The 23,048-nt window shown below is 41.9% G+C and overlaps 2 protein-coding genes across 4 annotated transcripts in view; both read left to right on the top strand.

Moving 5' to 3' along the window:
* farsa (phenylalanyl-tRNA synthetase subunit alpha) overlaps positions 1-21,981 on the top strand; it is a 91,909-nt gene extending 69,928 nt beyond the window's left edge. The window contains exons 2-14 of one of the 2 annotated variants that reach the window (XM_072443647.1): positions 15,315-15,462; positions 16,105-16,242; positions 16,324-16,422; positions 16,493-16,611; positions 16,913-17,005; positions 17,774-17,902; positions 17,984-18,099; positions 18,229-18,313; positions 19,005-19,104; positions 19,623-19,791; positions 20,866-20,943; positions 21,023-21,137; positions 21,796-21,981. In XM_072443647.1, coding sequence (XP_072299748.1) covers positions 15,316-15,462; positions 16,105-16,242; positions 16,324-16,422; positions 16,493-16,611; positions 16,913-17,005; positions 17,774-17,902; positions 17,984-18,099; positions 18,229-18,313; positions 19,005-19,104; positions 19,623-19,791; positions 20,866-20,943; positions 21,023-21,137; positions 21,796-21,901 — 1,494 coding nt within the window. In that variant the 5' untranslated portion in view covers position 15,315 and the 3' untranslated portion in view covers positions 21,902-21,981. Of the gene's footprint in view, positions 1-15,298; positions 15,463-16,104; positions 16,243-16,323; positions 16,423-16,492; positions 16,612-16,912; positions 17,006-17,773; positions 17,903-17,983; positions 18,100-18,228; positions 18,314-19,004; positions 19,105-19,622; positions 19,792-20,865; positions 20,944-21,022; positions 21,138-21,795 lie in introns of those variants that run through there. The other variant, XM_072443646.1, reaches the window with a different exon arrangement.
* ilf3b (interleukin enhancer binding factor 3b) lies at positions 2,061-12,270 on the top strand. 2 transcript variants are annotated; one of them, XM_072443641.1, is made up of 18 exons: positions 2,061-2,139; positions 3,403-3,488; positions 3,829-4,040; positions 4,117-4,291; positions 4,377-4,524; positions 5,760-5,851; positions 6,719-6,814; positions 6,963-7,074; positions 7,157-7,254; positions 7,395-7,506; positions 7,577-7,702; positions 7,774-7,979; positions 8,339-8,506; positions 8,587-8,868; positions 8,945-9,050; positions 9,239-9,286; positions 10,861-11,277; positions 11,632-12,270. In XM_072443641.1, the coding sequence occupies exons 2-18, from the start codon at positions 3,480-3,482 to the stop codon at positions 11,766-11,768; spliced, it is 2,544 nt and encodes an 847-aa protein (XP_072299742.1). In that variant the 5' UTR covers positions 2,061-2,139; positions 3,403-3,479; the 3' UTR covers positions 11,769-12,270. The 2 variants fall into 2 exon arrangements, with proteins under 2 accessions (XP_072299742.1, XP_072299743.1); XM_072443642.1 differs by lacking the exons at positions 10,861-11,277; positions 11,632-12,270 and adding an exon at positions 9,637-9,883.
* Positions 21,982-23,048: the final 1,067 nt, after the last annotated feature.

Raw genomic sequence — 23,048 nt, 5'->3', positions numbered from 1 at the left:
GCCTGGTGTTCTCGTGATGTCATCCATATCTCACCTGGATTCTCACACTTTACCTTTGCTCGCTATGTTTCGCTGTTGTCATTCTCTTTCCCTTTTTGTGCTGTTAGCCAAGAGATGGTAGCTTTAATGTGTATACTCATGTCACATCATTTCACTTGGCTCATATATGCTGAAGCACCACTAAAAATGGCCCTGGACTGGCGTCTGGCAGCATCGCAACCTGCATTTGGTCATTTTTCAAACACTCAATAGAAGTCAAACTTTTCTCATGCAGATTATTTATTTGAGCAGTTTCCTCCAGTTACATTTATAATCAATGAACCAATCAACAAATAGGGAGAGTTCAGGAGGTAAACAATTATTTCTGGCAGAGATACTACCCAAATTCAGGTAAACATAACTGACATTGTCCAGGAGGGTACTATAATTATATCATAAAATTAGCAACTTCAACGAGGGAAAGTGAGTAATTTATTTGCCTTACCGTATGATTTATTTGTTGCACCATTTTAGAATACATCATAAGCTAATTTTTGGATCTGAAATGCTTAAAAAGGCTGTTTCTTACTTAACCTGGAGTGGTGTCTACTGTCTTTACATTATAGTATAGGCTTGTACTAAAGACTAAAGAATGAAATAGAAACATCTCAAAATAAATGTGTGTTGTTGTTGTTGTTGTTGTTGTTTTTTACCTCAGCTGTGATATGATCAGCTCAGATGTGAATTGTACATGTGTGCATATTGTTACAAAGTGTGTCTGGAAATGAAGTGAAATCAGTGTTTCAAAAGCTAACAGAACATAAAGCTCATTCAAAATAAACGTGTCATAACACAAACATGGTTCTCCGGTGTTTTATTCATGCTCAAACTTTTATCATACCTGTCGTTGAACAAATGAAATCTTTGTTTTCGATGACGTAGAAGGGTGTATATAAAAAGAGGGAACAATGCATATTTGAGATAAGCCTTTATTTGTCCCACAATGGGGCAATTCTAGTGTTGCAACACAAAGTAGAAGCAGAAGTAAACAATAAAGAACAGATAACAACTTATAATAACAATTTAAAAACATGACATGTAAATATGCCTTGGGCTCATTTCAAACTGCAGATCTCCTGTAGGATCAGAATCGTGTTTTATGCACTATTTCGAGGACTTTTTCCCATTCAAAAATGTCATCAAGCACATTTTCACAAAGGTTTTTAATGAGTAGTAATGGTAAGCCAACCCAGCATGAATAAACTATAAACATAACTGTCAGCTTCAATTCAGCATATGTTATTATTATTATTATTAATTTATTCATTCATTCATTCATTTTCTACCGCTTTTTCCCTTTCTGGGTCGCGGGTGACTGGAGCCTATCCAGGTGACTTTGGGCCTTAGGCGGGGAGCATCCTGGACAGTGGACACAGTGGACACAGTGGACATGGAGACAAACAGACACACCATTCACGCTCACGTTCATTCACTATTTCACAATTATCTGACCTAACCTAATACTGATGTGCAATTCTGTCGTATGTGCAATTGCTGTTGGAATTCATGTGCAATTACTGTGAAATACATGTGCAATCTATGTGCTGTCGTGACACATATTCATGTGCAATTACTGTCGGGATCACATGCAATGGTATTTATGTATTTATTTGTCTATGGGAGTTTTTATTTATTTATAGGAGATCTTCTACTGAAAGTGTTTTTCATACTTCCTATAAGTGATCTGTTCTTCTGTATCTACCTCTGTATCTACCTGCGTTGCACCAATGAAATTTCCCCATGTGGGACAATAAAGGATTATCTTATCTTGTTGTTGTTGTTGTTGTTGTTTTATGGCGGTTGGCATCCAAGTGTTGCATTACCGCCAGACTTTATTCCTCAGACTTTGTTGCTCTTCTTCTTTGGTGTTTACACTACCACCACCTACTGTAGTTAGACTTTATTCCTTAGACTATCTTATCTTATCTTTTTCAATGGTCAAGACGTACCGTGTCACGTGATAACTTGGTCCAATGAACAGCTTTCTTTCTCATGTCGGGGGCGTGGTCTGATCCCGCTGTTGACGCCAGTACCGGAGCTAACGGCAGCTAACGGGAGCTAACGCGCAATACCGTCTGGGCTCATTTCAACGACTTCACGGTAAGAAATATAATAATAATAATATAAATGGACGGACTGGATGGGCCGTCCTGAGGACCCAAACACGCTATTGGTGTCGTTATTGTCGTTTGATATGTTGTTCTTGTTTCTTTGATCGTATGCGTTAGCTAAGATGCTTGCTAACGGATAAAGACCATAGCAGACTGAATGTGGTGCTTACAGGGGCCCTTACAGGGGCCCTTTTGCAGGCTGCTCGGCCGTGGATAGTTACGATGCTCTCAAGTCTTCCCGCTCACGCCGGTACCGTGTGTATCGCGCGGTGCTCGGTGTGTTTGTGAGCAGGATTCGGTACAGGATCGCCCTTTGTGCCCGTGTTCGTGGGGGTTGGATCGTCTGCCGCGGTCGTCGCCATTTGTACCAAGTTAAAATGGCGTCTCCTTTTAATAATGCCTTTGATGTGGGTGATTGATGGTCTTCACCCAAAATATTGAGTTGGTCTTCCAAGCATCGACCATTGTGCCAAAGCCTGGTTAGCCCGTTATTAAAGTGGGTGTGGCTGATCATTCATTACTGTCTCATGATACATTGTACAAAATAATATAATGTCTAAATGTTTAAAGCTCTTCTTAATCTGTTCTTCTATAACATTGAATCTGTACAAAAAGTACTCTGTTAATCTCTTTAGTGAGTTATGGGCTTGAACAGAAACTGTTCATGTGGAAATGTGGCTGTTTTCTGCCTCAGGCAAGAATTCCTTTGCCAACAATGTGACTTGTTGCAGCTGGTTATTTCAGAGTGGTCCATGTTGTAAAAGGGATTTAAAAAACAAAACAAAAACTTAATCTCGAGGATTGTACTTGTATGTGTGGTTGAAATACTAATGAATTGGCTTTTGGTGATTTATGATAAATGGATGAAAGTATAACACGTGTCTAGTCAGTGAGAGTTGTGTCAGTCAGGCCCCCGAGTAACTTACATTTTGCATTATATAACATTGACTGAGGACAGTTGGTTGAGCCCTTGTTCTGCCCTGTTGCTAGGGAGGAAAGATAACTATTTAAGGTCCAGTTACTAGGAGAAGTGAGAGTGTGAATGGGATATTCAGACATCATGGATCACAGATACTTCTTGATGCACAAAGACACCTTAAAGTATCTGTACAAGGGTTGAACCACACATGTGACTGGTATTAATGTATAGTAAAACACAAACCATATCATTGTGGGAGTAAAAATATAGAAAGATATAACTAGTTATAATAGTGTAATTTTTCACTCACATGTTTTTCTTGTCCCAATCTAGAAGCGGATTGTAACATCCTCTGTTGCTCAGAGGAACTCTTTTTAACACCGCTGCTACCAACTTTCCAAGGCCTCCAGATGAAAATGGTAACTTTTGTATGTTTATGATGCATCGTTAAGGGTCAGCTTGTTTTCTTTCATATGTCACACCTTAATGCAGCAGTTTTGTTAGCGGTTTAGCAACACGCGTTTATACAAGCTGCGCTACACATTCAATCCCTATATTTAAATTTTGCAATCTGCATAGTTTAAAAAAGATCAAATTAATTGTTGCACACAGTAAGAACTTAGGACCGTATTGATTGAAAATGTATTGTGGTTTTTTTTCAGGCTTTCTCTCTGAAAAGAAAATAAGATTATTTTGCCAAATAATATTTTAATCTCCGCCCCTTGATGACAAAAGATGTTTCATCTATGTTCCACTCAGCCTCCCCCAATGCGCCACCGCTCCATGAGAGTCTTCATGAACGATGATCGCCACGTGATGGCCAAACACTCAGCAATTTACCCCACACAGGAGGAACTGGAAGGCGTCCAGAACATGATTTCTCACACAGAACGGGCCCTCAAAGCAGTGTCTGACTGGCTAGACAAAGAGGAGAAGGGTTTCTCTGAGGGAACTGATACTGAGAAGGAAAGGTATAGCCGCTGAGTTTCCGCTTCATGCCAAATTAATCTTTTTTTCTGGAGTCCCTATTGACTGTTGTATTTACAGTGACCACAAAGAACAGCTCTTGCGTTCTCTGCGAGGCGTCATGCGGGTGGGGTTGGTTGCCAAAGGACTGCTGCTTAAGGGAGACTTGGACCTGGAGCTTGTGCTGCTCTGCAAAGAAAAACCCACCACATCTCTGCTGAAGAAAGTCGCTGATAATCTAATTAGTCAATTAAAGGTGCAACTTCTTAAATGTGGTCGGATATAATAGTCATTGTAAACCATCACGCTGTAACATTGCTTCCTTTTCTCCCCCGTTTCAGTTGATCACAGAAGACAAATATGTGGTGACCCCCGAGATCCATGAGGCTAGTATTGTGATTAAGAACACCAAGGAGCTGCCCCTGACCCTCACCATTCACCTGACATCTCCGGTGGTGCGTGAGGAGATGGAGCGGGCGACTACAGAAGGTAAGCTCATCCCGCAGGCCTCTGTGTTTAGAGGCAGGCATCAGGCTAGACAGCTATTGTTTATTGGGCCTTCAATGGAGCTAGAGGACCACAATACACTCACATAATGAAACTGTGCTATCTTTATAGCTCACTAGACTCTCATAGTTCCATGTAATGTAATTGTACATTTTTGATGGCCCAATATACAGTACAGGGCAGGTAGATTACTGATGGAAGACTTTTGGACAGCTGTCATCTCCCTAAGTGAACAAGATTAAGAACTATTGAAGGCTTACTGAGAATTTAACAAAACACAGAAGAGACCACTTTGTTTGCATGTGTTTTATATTGATGATGGATGGTTTGCATTGCAGCAAAAATGAAAAGCCACACACTTGCCCCTTTCACTCAGCAATGGGCTATTGACTGCGGAAGAAATGCTTAGGTTACAGATAACAACAAGATTGATCTGAAATACATTTGAAAACCCACCAAACAGGCTCAAGTGAAAGGGTTATCTGTTTAAAGTATGTTAGGTTAACCACAGAGTAAGAGTTGCATTTGCAGCTCATGTTGACCCTTGATCTTACCTGTAGCCTTGAGCAAACACCCATTTTGGGCCTTAAGCATCAGTTTTGCTGCAGTGTGGACCCGTTTAAATACCCACTTTTATGCATCTGATAACTTCTGACTGTGGTTCAAATTCTGATTCTCTCTGTCAAGCCTTCTAGTTTGTCAATTTTTTAGGGACGCTGGACCTTTGACCAACTGGCCGCTCTCTGTCTCGGAAGGGGCAAAGTGCAGCACTCCCATGTGGGGCGAAGGGGAGGGTGGACCTTCTCTGTAGTTAAAATTACAAACCATTACAGTAACCGTTGTGTATTGCTTCACTACTACTCTGAAGAAATCCACCTGTTCATTTTAAGTTAATAGTTTTTGGACATTCAAATCATACAGAATAACAGCCTCTTAGTTGCAGTTTAAATAACTCATGGTTGATGGATATCTTTAGCCTTTGGTGTGTCAACAATATCCTCCCATTTGTTTGAAACGCGACCTTTGGCGATCACTGTCGATCTTGCAGTCTTTTGCCTAATCGTTTTTAGCCCGAGCTTGTGGGTAGTTAAATCCGCTGCTGTCCAACAGAGGGCCCCCTCCCCTTGCCCTATTCTGCTGCCTATGACCCCCTGGCCGTCTGACAGAACTCCCCTTGGTCAAACTGTACCTTGTCTTCTTATTCCACCTGCCAATAGAAACGCTTTCAGTCAACGATCCTCCGGATGTTCTGGACAGGCACAAATGCCTGGCTGCCTTGGCTTCTCTTCGCCACGCTAAGTGGTTCCAGGTTTGGATCTTGTCTTTATTTGTCTCTAAAACAGAAGTAGTTTTCAGTTTGGTTTTATGCTCTATGTTTTTTATTTGAGCGTTTCATGTCCTTCATTTGATCTTTGGAAATGTTTCTGCAGTAATACTCTGTTTTTTCTTAAAAAACCCTTTGTCCTTTATACTGTTGTAGAGTTGCATTTATTACCGACTTGTACAACAATGTCATTTGAAAGAATTCTATTTAATACTTTGAGGCTAAAACAGCTCTTCTAATATCCTGGTGCAATATTTCTTCATTTTCAGATTTGGTGTGATTGAGTTGTTTTGTTCACATTTATACACACTAATAGCCTAACACTGCCTTTGTGTAGTGAAACACTGATGATTGTCCATAGTAATGTGGCCTTTTGTCATCTTTGGCTGTTCACTGTAACAATCTGCTCCATCTCTGCAGCTTATTCTCGTAGATAACTTTCCCCCGCTCTTTCAGCTCTGTTTGTGTGTGCTGCTACATTACCTGGAATATTGCACCGTGAAAGAGTTTAATGTAGTATTCCGTGACTTTTATGACATCACTTAAGTTTTACACACTTAGTTCTGCCTTTCTCAAACACACAATTTTGTCTTAACATTATACCATGAGTTGTGTTGACTAATGGCTCAGTCATCATAAAAATTGTCAATTGACAACGTTTCTCTATCTGATTTTTCAATTTATCGTTTAAAAGAAACTTTTTCTACATTTTATACTGACTAAGCTAATTCGTAGTCTGTGTGGCTTCATATTTTAATTTAATCACTTTCTGTGTATGCTTCAGAGGAAATATTGGCCTTGTTTGACAAAGTCTACCTTCCTCCCTTTGCCCCTCCCCGCATGTGTCCATAGGCCCGGGCCAATGGGTTGCGCTCGTGTGTCATAGTTATCCGTATCTTGAGGGACCTGTGTGCCCGCGTACCCACGTGGGCTCCTCTGCGAGGATGGGTGAGTGAAGTTTCATGTTTCTCAGTCGTCTACTGTTGTGGCCCTGACAGTACTTTGCTCCTTTTTACAAGACGAGAGCCAACATCATGACCTGAAATGTCAATGTTTATTAATCGCAGCCTCATTCATCGTGCTCTCTCCTTCACAGCCATTGGAGTTGATCTGTGAAAAAGCCATTGGGACAGGAAACCGGCCGATGGGAGCAGGAGAAGCGCTGCGCAGAGTTTTGGAGTGTCTGGCCTCAGGAATCCTGATGGCAGGTAGGGATTAAACAAACCCGGAAGTCTTTAGAAAATGTACATAGAATTAGAATGGGTGTAAAAAATGTTATTCTTTCTGTAGATTGTGCTGGGATCTCTGATCCCTGTGAGAAGGAGGCGACGGATGCCATTGGTCACTTGGACTGTCAGCAGAGAGAGGACATCACACAGAGTGCTCAAGTGAGAAAACCCAAGCCTTTGTGATAGACTGTCCGTCCCATATAAAACACAAATGTGCTTGTTTAACTCTATTCACTCTAAGAAAAGTACTGTTTAAAGTAATTTTACCGAGACATTAAGATTTCAAACTTGTTTTACAGCATGCCTTAAGGTTGTCTGCCTTTGGACAGCTGCACAAAGTGCTTGGGATGGACCCTCTTCCTTCAAAAATGCCGAAGAAACCCCGAACTGAGACTCCCATAGATTACACAGGTAACATAGTTGCTTAACTTTTGTAACCATTTTTTATTTTTTTTTTTCCAACAAATATTGTATGTTGCAGTTCAAATCCCACCTAGCCACATCGATACCCACCAGTACACGCCTCCAATGAAGAGGCCTATTGAGGAAGAAGATGGTATTGATGACAAGAGTCCCAATAAGAAGAAGAAAAAGCTTCAAAAGAAATGTATGAAGTTCACTTTGTTAAGACAGCGTTCCCCCCACACATGAGTCTAAATGTGTGGTTATGTTTGTCAGCCCCAGAGGAGAAGACTGAGCCTCCACAGGCCATGAATGCTCTGATGAGGCTGAACCAGCTGAAGCCCGGCCTGTTATACAAACTGGTGTCTCAGACTGGGCCTGTGCATGTCCCAGTCTTCACTATGGCTGTGGAGGTGGAGGGCAAGACCTTTGAGGCCTCTGGTCCGTCCAAACGCACTGCCAAGCTCCATGTGGCTGTCAAGGTATGTCTTTGTACCCACTCTGTTTTCATATCATAACTTGGTTAACTTGAATACAACAATAAGGATAATAGGACTGCAACAAATATAGAGTTATTATATCAAAAGCTTTGATTATTATTTTATTGCCTCGATGATTTGTTTAATTTGACACACGTTGCCCACCCCAGCCCCCTCGTCCCACCCCCACGTTCTCGTCCTGTCCCTGCGTTCTCGTCCCGCCACCGCGGAAAATAATCGATAAATTGCTGGATTACTATAATAATTGATAGCTGCAGCCCTAAAGGATAATATAATCATGAATATTATAAAATCCACTGTTCATTGTACATTTTTCATATTTCTTTTGTGGGCGATTGTAGGTCCTACAGGATATGGGTCTTCCCACGGGCGTGGAACTAAAAACTGCCGAGACGGTGAAACCTGAAGAAACTGAAGTGACTGTGGAAGATGTGAAGCCTGTAGTACACGCAATAGAAACGACCGCTGTCACCGGTGCAGCCAACACAGAAACAAATGATGCTGCCGAGGTACTTTTAATTGTTTAAAGCTATTCTCAAGTATTATTTTGTCCTTTTTTTAATTCATCGTCATGTTTGCCCGTCTTCAGACCGCTCGCCAACAAGGACCAATCCTGACCAAACACGGGAAGAATCCGGTGATGGAACTGAACGAGAAGCGCCGCGGCCTGAAGTACGAGCTGATCTCAGAGACCGGAGGCAGCCACGATAAGCGGTTTGTCATGGAGGTGGAGATCGACGGACAGAAGTTCCAGGGAACCGGTTCCAACAAAAAGGTGGCCAAGGCTTATGCCGCCCTGGCTGCACTGGAACAGCTCTTCCCTGAGGGCTCTTTTGCCGATGCTGCTAAAAAGAAGAAGGGACCACCCATGGTAATCCTACTAAGATTAGTTCTGACCAACTTTAGGAGGCTATGGGCAGATGTTCATTAGTCTCATTTCTGTTCAGGGCTTCGGCATGATGGGAGCAGGAGACGGCGCCATGCCCAGAGGAAGAGGAAGGGGTCGCGGAAGGGGACGAGGATTCAACAATGGAGGAGGCTATGGACAAGGAGGTAAATGTTTCTTGTGCCATGTGTGTGTATATGTATATGTATATGTATATAAACATGTTTTTCCCCCTATACTGCCATGTCATACAGCTTGTGTCTGTATTGTACTGGAGTGTTCTAGCTTTGTTATTTAAAAAAGAATATCTTGGTGTTTCAATGCTTAATTGCTCGTGTTTCCTCCCCTTTTTAAGGCGGGTTTGGAACTTATGGATACGGGAACAATTCGACCCCTGGATACAGTAAGTCTTCATTGTTGTGTCTGTTTGTATTTGTTGTATCTGCTATATAGTTTTAGCAACAATGCAGTTACAAGTAGAAGCGATTGCATCTTGACTTCACAGTAGCTCAGAGGGAACATCTTCAGTCCTTTTACATTTCTCTGCGTCTCTGCTGAGCCACAGGTCTCTTTTCTACTTTTTGAGAACCACTTCACAGCCTGTTCTGACGCCTGACCTACCTGAGTGTGACAGCAGCAGAGAAATCTAAAAAACCCTCTCAATTGAAAATCTAATCTGACCCTGATGCTACATTCAGCGCCCACAAAGCTAATGGTGATATTTTCCCTTCTCTGCCCTGTCTCACTCTTTAGGTGACTTTGTCTCAGACTGTGATGGGTTCCACGAGTTTGCAAAATAGATCTTCCACTATTAGACATTTTTCAAAGACATTTCACAACTAAATTTTAAATGTTCCAACAACGTCATCCCTGGAAAAGTGACCATCTGCCGGTCCAGCCCACCTTTGGACACCACAAGAGGAAGTGCATGTTCTGTCTGGACGCTCTTAAACTACAGGGTTCATCTTATGTACTTGTTAAACCAGAACAGAACAGGACATGATGAGATGAAGGTCTATTGGACACAGCCTCTACTGTCAAATGACTCTACCGTGTCTAATTTGTGTCTTTGTTTGATTTTTTTTTATTTTTTTTTAATGTCAAAATCTGTCTTCTTGGATTGTAAAGCAGCTAATATTTTTATATGGGATCAGACAAACAATTATGAGCCGTTTACACAAGTCGTTTTTTTTTAAACATTTTGTTGTTTTTAGAGTCTTTTAATTCATTTCAGAGCTTTTCTTTAATAAAGCCCTGTGTTCAGTATTAGTGGTGTAACTTGAGGGGTGGTTGTACCATCACAGAAAACGTTCAAATCATTAAGTGAAAAGCTATCTTACTACTGTACAGCATGCTCAGACCCATTTGTGCCATGCGCGTATCCACACATCTTAACAAGTATCATGGAGGTACTCTGAACTCTTGAGAATGCAGACGCTTCTGGGAATGACAGGAATTGCGTCACTATATAAACAGTGGTTGTTCATGTTTTTTTCATATACTGTAATAAATGCCGCCATTACAATTTCTTACTGGAACTACTTACTGTCGATTAATTTTATTTCTTTATAACATTTTATTTCAAGTATCTTTTAAATGGATTGAATATAAATGTATTCACTTCTGAGCTTTAGATGTTTTTATTCATTCATTTTTTAAAGTTCATTACGGATGACATGATCTGAAACACCTTTCACATGAAGACTAAATATTTACCACATTTCTAATGGTAGGCTGCCAGTTTCCAAGTACAACTATGTTTTTTTACATTTCAAATCTAAAGTACACCAGCTGTGCTTTCAGAAACTGCTGAGTCCACATGTGGACAGCCATTTCCTCTCAAATGATTTGCCTCCACAGTGCGTTTGACCATTAACCGCTGGATATGTTTTTCACTGCTGTATGATTTACAAATACTGTCCTATGATTAATGGGAATAAATATTGCCTGATAAGTTGTGCTGCTTTTTCTTCTCAGACTACTACAACAATGGTGGTGCAAATGGAGGAAATGCCTCTTTGACCAGTCCCTCGAGTGGACCTCCGCTCAGCGTTTCCCCTGCCTCTGCTCAGAGCTCCTACGGCTCCTACTATTCCAATGAGGGAAGCTACTCTGCCCCTAACAAGATGCAACAGAAAAAGAAGCCGCCCATGCACAAGGGAGGCAAAGCTCCTTATCAAGGCTCCAACACGAATAATATTTCAACGGGATACCAGTCCACCGCTCCCTCGAGCCAGGCCTCCTACAACCAGTACAGCCAGGCCCAGGGCTACGGGCAAGGAAAGAAGAACTTCAACCAGAGCCAAGGAGGCACTGGGGGGTACTCGTACAGCACTGCTTATCCAAGCCAGGTGACTGGAGGGACCGGGAATAGCCAGGACTACAGTTATGAAGGTGAGGAAAAGGAACGGGTAATGCACTCTGCTTAGAGTATAAGTCAAGCTAACCGGAACTCCTCGGTCCAGTATAAGTATATAAGAATAACTGTAAGTAGAAGTCACACCCTGGCCAAAACTATGAAAAAGGGTGTGACTTATTGTCCCGAAAATATAATATAATGACATTTTTGATACTTAAAATTGGAAGGTCTTGGACAGGGTTGAGACTGCAACAAAACCCAACATCTGGGCGACAAACCAGCAGTCGTTGAGTCGCTCGAACCACAATTGAGCCGTCTTTGCAATGTCATCTGGTGAATAAGAGTGGAGTCCCTTGTTATTTGGCTGACCCTGTCTTTTTCCTCCACAGGCTTCAACAGTCAGTCCAGCTACAACTCTCAAGGAGGAGGAGGGAACAGCCAGAGCTTCAGCAACAGTCACTCTCAGTATCACAACCAGTCAAACTACGGCCGAGGAGAGGGAAACATGAACTACCAGTACAGATAGACTGTCCCTGCACTGGTGTCGCTTTAGTGTCTCCTCCGGATACGTGATCATTGGCCTGCCTGTGCTCTCTTTGCCTTTTCCATGTTCGCTTTTTGTGCTTTGGGGTATAAATGTAGCACACATGGGCACACAAGCCGTTGTCTGGACATTTGATTCTAAGTAGAGTTGTGGTTGAATGTGGTGATCTGTTTTGTGATCTGGACAGTGCAAATTGCTGTTTTTATTTTATTTTGTAAGTGTTGAAAACCTCTTTGTCCTAGCTGGGCAGCCCGTCTTCTTGGGTAAAGTTACTAGTTATTAAGCTGTAAAACATGTATTTTATTTTTTATAATCAAAAGAGAAGAGTGTTCATTTACTTTTTGTAATTGTATCATGTAGTTCTTTTTTTGTTATTAAACTGCAGTTAACGGCAACGGGATAATTATTGCTCAGTAGCCCTGGCCTGGGTGGGATGTTTCTGTTCATGTAACAGTGTGACTGTACTAATTAAACGTTTTTATTTTGAAGTGAGTTTGATTGGGTGTGTTAGATGTGAATTAATTTCCAAACAAAATATAGTTTGGAATATACTCAGGAGCAAGGGTTAAAGTGGAATTTGAGAGATGGAGATATATAGACAAGACAAATACTTTTTAAAATCCCACAATAAAACGGGGAGGCTGAGGTTCCGTCATAAGTGTTTTAGCAATACGGTATTTTAAGTCTTGCATTATGTTCAGCAAGGTTCTAATTCAGCTGGTTAGTGGGCACAACATACACAAGGCTATAATGCCATAGATAAGTCTAGTCTCTCAGCTCAGTTGGCTAGAAGGGCGTGGTGGGACACCATGGAGGGCACAGCAGAGGTAGTGACCATTTCCCCATATTTATGAGGTTTGGTCTGACGTTGGCAATAGAGGAAGCCAGCCCTATGAGTTTTTGCAGAAACATGTTGCAAAGTCCTAGACAAGGTTAATGAAGGTACATAGATAAGTGGAATGATTGCGTGTAATGTTTTCAGAATTCCAGAAAGAAAAGGTATGCATGCCATGGAGTGTAGCGAGGCAATTGGGAATAAAGCATATAAGAGACTAAGAGACTAAGGAGGCAGCCAAGTGAGCATAATGCAATAGAATATAAGAGGCTAAGAGCATTTGCAAGAAAAGTCATTATGAGTGCAAAGAAAGCATGTTGGAGGAAATATTGTGGTAAGCTGGGTGCAGAAACCTCTGTTCATGAAGTATGGTCAACTGTAACACACCGGTTTTGGAAAGTGATGGAGTTGTAGCAGTCAACGAGAGGCAGAAGGCAGATCTTTTAGCCAGAGCTTTTCAGCTCGTCCACAGTGGAGCAAACTTGGGGGATATAGGGATCATTAGGAGGAACACAATGTTAGATAATCAGCTGTACAAACTTGAAATAAACATGGATAATTCTGATCCCATTAATTCTTTTTTTTTTTTTTTTGAAAGAGCTGGTGAAGGCAAACTGCCCCAGGAAAAGATGGGCTGATTTATGATTTATTTATTTTTAAACCAAAAAGAAGATGTTTTGCAGAAAGTTCTTGCATTGTATAATGTGTGGGCAGAAGGGTGTGTTCCGGAAGCTTAGGGGCAGGCTGTGGTTATCCCCATTTTGAAACCAGGAAAGGATGTAAAGAAACCAGGTTCATATTGGCTCTTACATCAGTCCTTTGCAAGATCAAGGAGAGGATGGTGACAGAAAGACTAGTCTATAAGTTGGAAAAGGTGAACTGGTTTGTCCCCCATCAGAATGGCTTTAGGAAGGGGAGGAGCCCCATGGAGTCAGTATTATCTCTGTCTATGACATAAAAAAAGCATTTGCATGTAAAGAGGCTCTTGTCGCTGTGTTCTTGTAGGGGCAGGGAATGGGGTGTCTCTGTTTGCGGATGATGGGGCTGTGTGGAAGAGAGGGGGAATGTCCGATTAGTTTTTATAAGTTGCAAAGGGTATTATGTATAGTATTATGGAATGGGGAAGCCAGTGGAGTTTTAACATTTCTGCAGAGAAATCAAAGTTAATGGTTTTTTGGGGGGAAAAGGAAGATGGAAAACGTAGGCCCACAGCTGAATGACAAAGCGCTGGAAAGGGTGGCATCATTGATGAAAAGATGACATGGAGAGTACACATTGGGAAAGTGGCAGATACATGTAATAGAGTAATTCATGTAATGTGGTGTCTTTCTTGTAGTAACTGGGCAGACAAAACCACTTTGCTTATGATATATAGAGCTATGGTTCGGTCAGCATTAGATTATGGTAGTATTGTTTATGGGAATTGTACAAATTTGGTCAAGTTGGATGTAATTCAGGCTAAAGTCCTTGGTCTGTGTTGTGGTGCATTCTGGACCACTTCAATAGCAGCCCTCCTGCTTGAAATGGGAGAGATGCCTCAAAAAAAAAAAAAAAACGGTTAAAACTAGCCCTTCTGTCTGTGGCAAAATCACAGGGACGGGGGGAGGGTTGCTGGAAGAATCTTGGGAGTCAGGAAGTAGAAGCAGGAGCACATTTGTGTTTGATGTGAGGGATGAGGTACCAGAGCTCAGACGAAGGGGAACATCGCCTGTGGTTGTCTGGCCGTCAGTTACTTGGTTGCTCCCTCAAGTGGAAGTGGACTGGTCGGTGAAAGGAGCCCTTAAAAATATGTGCAGAATGTGCTGTGTTGAAGCAGTGAGAGAGACAGTGGAGACCAATTGTGCAAATTGTTTGCCGTTTTTTACTGATGGGTCTGTAGCAATTGTGTGGGCCCTAAAGTGGATGGAAGAAGTTGTCGCCTGCTGTGACTCAGCTGCTGTGTTACTGTCCCTGGAGTCAGGAGCATCCCAGGCAAGGCCAGATTTAGTTTTTGAGGCCCTACGTGTATTGCATAGGGTGGAAATGGGAGGGAGTGATGTGGGCTTTCTGTGGGTCCCAGCTCATGTGGGAATTATGGGCAATGAAACTTTGGACCAGGTTGCCAAAGCTGCATTAAAGCAGGAAACAGTAGATATAGACATTGCCCTGAGCAGCTACGAACATCGAAGTGCAATTAAAATGACAGTGTGTGCAAAGTGGCAAATGGAGTGGGGCGCTGAAAGGAGAGGAAGGCACCTATACAATATTCAGAAGAGCATTATATTATAATAGATCCATGGGGAGACATCACAACCCGGGGAAACAACAGAGAGAGCAAGTCCTGATAACTAGACTGTGACTGGGGCACTGTGGCATCAGACCTCATCTTGATTGGAAAACATCATAATGGCCAATATGAAACCTGTGGAAAAGAAGAAACTGTCTCCCATGTTTTAATGGAATGTAACTGTCAAAACCTGTTTTCCCACCTTTTTGATTTGGGGTTTAAATCTGTGTCAATGAAGACTTTGCTTGGCCCCTCTTCGCATCAGCAGGAGGTGGACAGAGCACTGATGGAGTGGACTGTAAGTAGACTATAGTAAAGTGTCGTGACGGACTATCACCAGTGAGCGGCAGCATTGCGCAGTGTGGCGCGCAGTCTGCCGGAAATACACGACAAAAAGGAGGAGGAGAAGGAGAAGAAGAAGAAGAAGCATGGCAGACGCCGGTGTGGTGGAGGCGCTTCTACGGCTCGTGGAGAATGCTGACGATGGCGTGGACAGCGTGGAGGCCGCGGCCGCACTCGGGGTGGACCACCAGGTCGTGGTCGGGGCCGTGAAGAGCCTACAGTCCCTGGGAGACGTGAGTTTACCGAACCGAGCGGCACCGGAAGTCCGAGTGTCAACATTTAGGCTAAAGCCCCGACTGATTCAACTGGATGAGAGCAACAGGAATGAGTGGAACTGGTTTTAATATCATGTAATCATGTTTTCATAAAAGCTTACTGTGTGTTGAAATTGCACTTGCAACTAAGATATGGCAATAGTCTAACCAGGGATCCAGGGAGTGACATACTGAAGATCACTTGCGGAGTAAACGCATTACTTAAGCATTTTAGATGCATGTATTTAGTATAAGATCATTATTCAATACAAGATCAATATATTTTAAATTTGGCTTAAAATAATAATTATCACATGCAAGTATTATAGGCCTTTTTTACTGTTGAAATGTGTTGAAACTTAATCAATACCCGTTATTCTAAGATGATGTGAATGTGTCTGACTGATTTTAGTCCAAATAAATAAATGGAAGACCATACAGGCCTACTATGTTTGTTTGTTTGTTTACTGTCCCATATACTATGTTTGTTTGTTTGTTTACTGTCCCATATGTGTCATTGGGCAGGACAGTTTGAAAGCTTGAAAGGAAGTGAACAATTGGAACAGAAACATTATTGCAAACTCCAAGGCAGGCATTTATTTCTCCCCGTCTGTCTTGTAGATCATTTCTGCAGAACTGCGCTCCTCAAAGCACTGGGAGCTGACGGAGGAGGGCCGTGAGATTGTGGAACAAGGCAGCCATGAAGCACGCGTGTTCAGCTCTGTCCCACTGGAGGGGCTTGCGCAGAGTGAACTCATGGTAAACGACAAATTATATACAATTTCACAGCCTTTAAAATGAACACAAATCCAAGCCAATCTTGTCTCACTATTTTTGAAGAAACTGTCCTTTGGAAAGATTGGCTTCAGCAAGGCCATGTCCAGCAAGTGGATCAAAGTGGACAAGGCACATGACGGAGGTCCCAGGGTTTTCAGATCTGTAGGTAACTTCAATTGGTTTTTGTTGTGTTTTATGTAGATATTTTCTCACTGGAAGTACATGTTTGTAGGTGGACAGTATTGTGGACCATGTCAGAGAAAAGTTGTTGCTGGTACAGAGCGCCACCGGCTCTCAACTGGACGAGAAGGAAAAGAATGAACTGAAGAAGCGGAAACTGCTTTCTGAAGTGTGAGTAGTGTTAGAACCCTTGTGATGTCAGAAGAGTTAGTATATTGTTTATTAGTGATGCAGTAGAGAGGTGCTCTTTGCGTCACAATTGTTGTAGAATAAAGTTGTCAAAAGTGTCCATAAGTATCGAAACTAGACACACAATTGAAGTATCAATACTAAAACACAAATTGGACCTTTCCTGAACAGTTTTAGAATGGTCTTGATCTTTATCAGATATAGATATATAAAGAGTATTTTATTAAGATCCTTCTTTTCCTTAGAATGGAATTATTTTGATATCTTAGTATCTGTGTTTTAGGACGGTAAAGTCTTACTGGATCATCAAGGGAGGCTCCTTCAGCACCACCATCACCAAACAGGAGACCGATCTGACGCCGGAGATGATCGCCTCGTAAGTTCTTGTGTTAATTCTCCTCAAGCTGTCGAAGGGCCATATCGCACCAAAGTGGACATTTGAAACATGACCCACTGTAATTAATTTCTGTCTTTCAGCTGAACTAAAGATGATGTGCGTTTCTAATACGTTCCATCCTTCATAATTATTAATGAATTTGGCAATAAGAAATATACCTGTCCGGTCTGCCCTCTTCTGTTAAAGAATAGCAGAAAGAAGGGATTCAGACAGTGGACACAGAAGAACAGACTGCCTCTAAATGGGGATCGGCCCACAGACATGGGCCGTGTCCTAAAGGCTGGGCAGCACAACAACAGTCACAATAAACTGTGCTTCTGAAAGTCCAATGTCATTAAAATATGTATGAAAAAAGCTTTGATTGTGTTGAGGATTGGGCTGCACCGCACACTGTCCCCACTGAATTGCGGGAAATGAGGATTTATTTATTTTTTCTGGATTTTTGGGGAATTATTTCTAGATTATTTTAATTTTTTTCCTCCTGGATTTTTTTGGGGGGGATTTTTGTCTGGATATCTGGATTTTTTTTTTTTTTTTTTTCCAGATCTGCTCCCATACGCAATATGATTTTGTATGAATTTGACTTGTTCACAAGAGTTGCGTGGCATATAGGCTAGTTTAACGATCACACAAAAGCTTATTGTTTCGTGGTGGATTTGGTACTTTTTCTTACCAGGTTGAAACAGAAAAAGTACAAGAGAAAACATTTTGGTAACTCTGCCTTCTGATGACGTTTGTGTGTCGCAGAGGAAGCTGGAAGGAAAAGAAATTCAAGCCGTACAATTATGAAGCCATGGGTGTAGCCCCAGACAGTGGCCACTTGCACCCGCTCATGAAGGTGCGCACACAGTTCAGACAGATCTTCCTGGAGCTGGGGTGAGTACGTATGGAAGCTTTTGAAAGAAACACTCCCCGTACAAATATATCCATTTCATTTGATGCGTTTGTCTGTTTCAGCTTCACAGAGATGCCCACCAATAACTTCATCGAGAGCTCTTTCTGGAACTTTGACTCTCTGTTCCAGCCTCAGCAGCACCCGGCCCGAGACCAACACGACACCTTCTTTGTGTCTGGTGAGAACTCCACATGTCCTACTGTGAAAAGCCGCGAAGTACTGGTGCGAGGAAAGCGTTACATGGAGAATGTATATGTGTAAGAAATTAGATTGGGCTACTTCCTATGTGTTGTACTGTTGGTTTCAGACCCAGCTCTGGCCCATGAGTTCCCACAGGACTATCTGAAGAGGGTGAAGAGGGTCCACTCAGAAGGAGGCTATGGTTCACAGGGGTAAGACGGGCATTAAACCTGCACTGTCTCATTGTTTGCACTGAGCCTGGAATATTAAGATAAGATAAGATATGCTTTTAATGTCCACACATGGGGAATTGTGGGTGTTACAACGCAGTAGATACAGAGGAAAAGGACAGATAACTTATAGAATTAAAAAAAAACCACAACAATAGAAGAACTCTTATAAACAAAAACTCTTAACAAAACTCCTGTAAACAGGTCCTCTCATATCTTAATAGGGAATGGAGGGAAGAAAATAAAGTAAATTAAAATAATGATGATAAAAATAGCTGGCATAAGACTAATTATAATGGTAAAGTAAACACTTACATCAGTTATATGCACATGAATGACATTAATTGCGTGTGAGTATGACAGTAATTGCACATGAATATGATGGTATTGCACATGGTTAAGTCAGTATTGCACATGTTCAGGGCTAACAGTGTTTGTTATACAGTCTGACAGCAGCAGAAGGAAAGACCTGCGAAACCTCTCCTTCATACAGCGAGGGTGTGAAGTAGAGGTTTCACAGGTCTTTCCATTGACGGAGAACTAGGGATTGCAGAGTCAATTAAAGAACCATTCTCGCTCTGTTTTTTACATGATCTTTTTTGATTTGTTGGACTGTAGTTGCTCACAGTTGCCACCAAAGGCTCTTCCCTCCTAACCGCGCTGTCTTTTTCAGATACAAGTATGATTGGAAGATTGAAGAGGCCCAGAAGAACATCCTCCGGACCCACACCACAGCAGTCAGCGCACGCATGCTTTATAAACTCGCACAGCAGGTGACTGAACTGTAGGCTTCTTTTTAAAGACTGTATCAACAAACAATGCATTTGACTCATTTTGCTCTTTAAATAACAAACGTTTAAAACTTTTTAAAATCACATTTGTGGTGAACTTGGTGGTTTTCCGTTGCCTCGCTATTCTGCAGCCCTCGCCTCTCGACCAGTCCCAGTCATGTGTAGTTGTGTTAGACTGGTATGAGCCCTGTCTCTCAATTCACTCCGAGAGGCATTATTTGTATGTTCTTGTACGGCCATAATCTAATAGTGTTTATTTTTTTTATTTAAGGACATAGCATTTACACGGACGGACCAGATGCTATTTAAAAACTCAAATTGAAACAAAGACGGAAGAAAAAAATACATCTGACTTGATATTGTGTTGTTATCACTTGCTTTTGGTATATTTTCTAATATCGTTTTCTATTCAAAAGTATTTCATTACTTGGACACATCTATTTCTTATCCCTGTTGCTCACGCTGCTCATTTCAAAGTGAACTCTTTTCTTCTACATCAGGAAAAGTTCACCCCCGTCAAGTACTTCTCCATCGACCGCGTGTTCCGAAACGAGACCCTGGACGCCACACACTTGGCAGAGTTCCACCAGATCGAGGGCGTGGTGGCAGACTACGGCCTCACGCTGGGAGACCTCATGGGCATCCTTCACCAGTTCTTCACTAAACTCGGTCAGTAAGTGGGATGTGTGGTGGGACGATACCAAATATTGTTACTTCATTCAAGATAATGCTTCATACGTCAGCAATAATCACAATGTCAGATTACCGTACATTTGTATTTTGTCCTCCTTAGGCCACAGTTATTTTATTACTTGGTTTACGGATCTGCCGCACTTGGATTATTGATTTCTACAATATAAATGAAATCAATAAGGCTGAGCAAAATAATGTCTGTTTGCCGTAACCCGACCGACCCAGTGTGAAACTAGCCGACTGAAATTTTTTAAAATTTTATTTTTCTATTGTTTCGCCGACTCACTTACCGGACTTCCCTAAATTACCGTGTCGAATATTTTTATCACGCTTGTTATCCTTATAGCAAAGATTACGCACTGCGCATCGCATGTGCGTCTGCATAGTCAGTCCCCCACATGCATCTGTAACGAAACAGACTGCGAGTTAATGACGACAAATTGCCTTAAACATGTTGGTTAGCCTCTGTCGGCGCCACTCAAGTGTCCATAGGACATGCCCGGCTCTGTCAGGGTGTTTTACGCAATGCATTCTGGGATTGACACACGCCCAGTAGCGTCATACATGGCGGCACCCGTGTCCCCCCTGCCCGCCTTCGCTACCAAAATAAAGGATAGCGGCGTACAAAAGGTCCATTGAAATGTCTTAAAATTGTGAGATTTAGTCTCCTGATTGGGTTGATAGAGACGTTTTCCGTCAGACTGTTGAAGCCTGACCCCTGGTGGTCACTCCGACTCAAAAAATGGCCAAATCCTGCGAGAGTGAGAGACGGAGCGGGTCCGTTCCTGCGCGCGGCCCTTCCTCCCCCTGGTGCGTTTTGTGAAAACCCGGAAGAAAAAATCTTGACATGAAATGTATATTTATATTTCGTCCGCCTGTGCAATAGGTTTCATTTAATAATCCGTAAACCAAGTAATAAAATAACTGCGGCCTTGTATACCGATCAAATATATAGCAAATTGTTGACAAGTAGAAATGACTGAATGCCATGATTAATTGCACAGCCCTTGTGAGTAATGCTTGAGCTTTATTTTTTTATGTCCTCTAAAGGAATCACTAAACTACGCTTCAAGTCGGCATACAACCCTTACACGGAGCCGAGCATGGAAGTGTTCAGCTATCATGAGGGTAAGACGCACACGAGTTCTTTCACTCTTTTCGTCCAGGTGAATACACATGTTATGCTGAATTCTTCTCTTTTATCTAGGTCTGAAAAAATGGGTGGAGGTGGGAAACTCTGGCGTCTTCAGGCCGGAGATGCTGCTGCCCATGGGCCTGCCGGAGGACGTGTCCGTGATCGCCTGGGGCCTGTCTCTGGAAAGGTGAACACTCTCACATGGAACTGATCTGACCTGCATCTATTCCCCTCCGCGTCAGGTTTCCAAAGTAGAGCTCAGCAACTATACCTTTCATTTTTTTTTTTTTTTTTTTTTTTTTTTTTAGGATAATCCGTATTTTCTATCGTGGATTATAATTCCAATTTCATTTTTAGAAGGATGCGCTCAAGCCTTGCAGTTTGTACAGAACTGGGCCACACTGTACACTGTCCATTTGTTCTGTAATTGAATGCATCAGTTTGGAATATAGCATCATGCGTGTGAATAGTAGCCATGTGGAAATGAGTTGAGGGCTAGACACAAGTTGGAGTTGTGGGTAATGTATAACCCCATAGCTCCCCCTTGTGCATTACCTCATATAATAATTCCAACATTTGTCTTGTAAATCTTCATGGTGTCTGTGATAATCTAAATAAAGACTCTTTTCAGAGAGTAAACACTTTAGTAAACACACACTTGTCATGGCTAATAAGTACATGTCAAATCAACTGGAAAAGTCTCTTTAATCCGTGCTGAGTAATCCTCGGCACAGAGCGGCTTGTGGCTCGTGCTGTGAGCGGTTGGAGCGTAAACAGACTTTTGTTAATGCTACAGTTGCAGAGGTGAAACCCTCAAACCTGAGTTTTTCTTTTCTGATCTACAGGCCCACCATGATCAAGTACGGCATCAACAACATCCGAGAGCTGGTGGGACACAAGGTCAACCTGCAGATGGTCTACGACGGCCCCATTTGCAGACTAGACTCTTGATTGTGAGCCTCCTGTTTGTCTTTTCATGAACTGTACTCGGGACCTTCAAAGTGGCAGTGGAGAACAGCTGTTGAATTGTATCTATTGCTGCCTTTTTACATCATGAAATCAACTAAATGTACAGAAAGAAAGGACATTTTTGGAAAGGCCGCGGCACGGTTAAATAGCCCAGCAGTTTCAGGAGCCGCAGCACAAAATAACATGGCAGTTTTGCGACTCTGTAGACACTCTCTTTTGAAAAAGCATAAATAAACAGTTTTTGATTGGGGAAAAAAAGTAATGTGTGTTTTTGTGTCTTGCTCATTCATCACAATGTAATTATTTCAAGATTGTGGATGATGAACCTTCCAAACATGTATACAGTGCACCTTTTACAAATACTCAAACATACATACTTGAAAATGTCTTTTGGGAGAGTTCAATAAATACTTTGGTATTGTTTGAAAAAACTTGAGCCTCTGTCAAAAGGTGTGGCCACAATGTATAAACCTTCACTTTCAAAAGGCAATTTTTTTCCTCTCCATTACTTCAAGAAGGTTATCCAAAGTTCTGGGCCTTAATCAATGGAACCTCCCACTAATCCCTCTGTCAGTGCTCATGGTCTGACCACAAACCTGACGGTCAGAATATCTAAAATACTATATACCATTGTTTTTGAGTGCAAAAATTTTGAATATACTTCTCAACACCAATGAACTTGTTCAAAATTGGAAAAGACATCAGATGATGGTGTGGTTCCAATTCCTTTGCACTTACTATCACGTCTACCTGAATAAGGGATGATTTCCAGGCGTATTTCTGGTACCGGGTTGTGTGCGGCAGAGGGGGAATCCCTTTACCACTCGTGATTAAGACAGGATTATGGACAGTGAGAATTGTAGGAACTCTCTAAATCCTTCTTTGAAAGCCTAAGCTATGTGTGTCTTGAAATAAACCTTTTACTAAGTAGGAAAAAGGTTAGCAGGTTGTAAACACCCTTAATGACTACAATTGTATACAACCGTGTACTTAAGAGTAGGAAAAACCTTTATTGTTTTACCAAAGTGACAAATGTATAAACCAAAACGTTACAAAACAAACTGAATTGATGACTGTATTATTCACAGTTTGACATTAAACCTGAGGCACAATAACAATATGACCTTCA

This window comes from Eucyclogobius newberryi, unplaced genomic scaffold (genome assembly GCF_026437365.1).
Source record: "Eucyclogobius newberryi isolate DKJ021-1_F unplaced genomic scaffold, fEucNew1.0.hap1 SCAF_13, whole genome shotgun sequence".
In the NCBI taxonomy this organism is placed as follows: domain Eukaryota; kingdom Metazoa; phylum Chordata; class Actinopteri; order Gobiiformes; family Gobiidae; genus Eucyclogobius; species Eucyclogobius newberryi.
The sequence above is the reverse complement of the archived record's forward strand: the minus strand, read 5'-3'. Positions and strand labels throughout refer to the sequence as shown.

Coding starts and splice junctions, on each gene's coding strand:
- ilf3b (XM_072443641.1), top strand. Junction 7,255..7,394: donor ACATCACACAGAGTGCTCAA/GTGAGAAAACCC, acceptor CTTGTTTTACAG/CATGCCTTAAGGTTGTCTGC. Junction 7,980..8,338: donor AGCTCCATGTGGCTGTCAAG/GTATGTCTTTGT, acceptor GGGCGATTGTAG/GTCCTACAGGATATGGGTCT.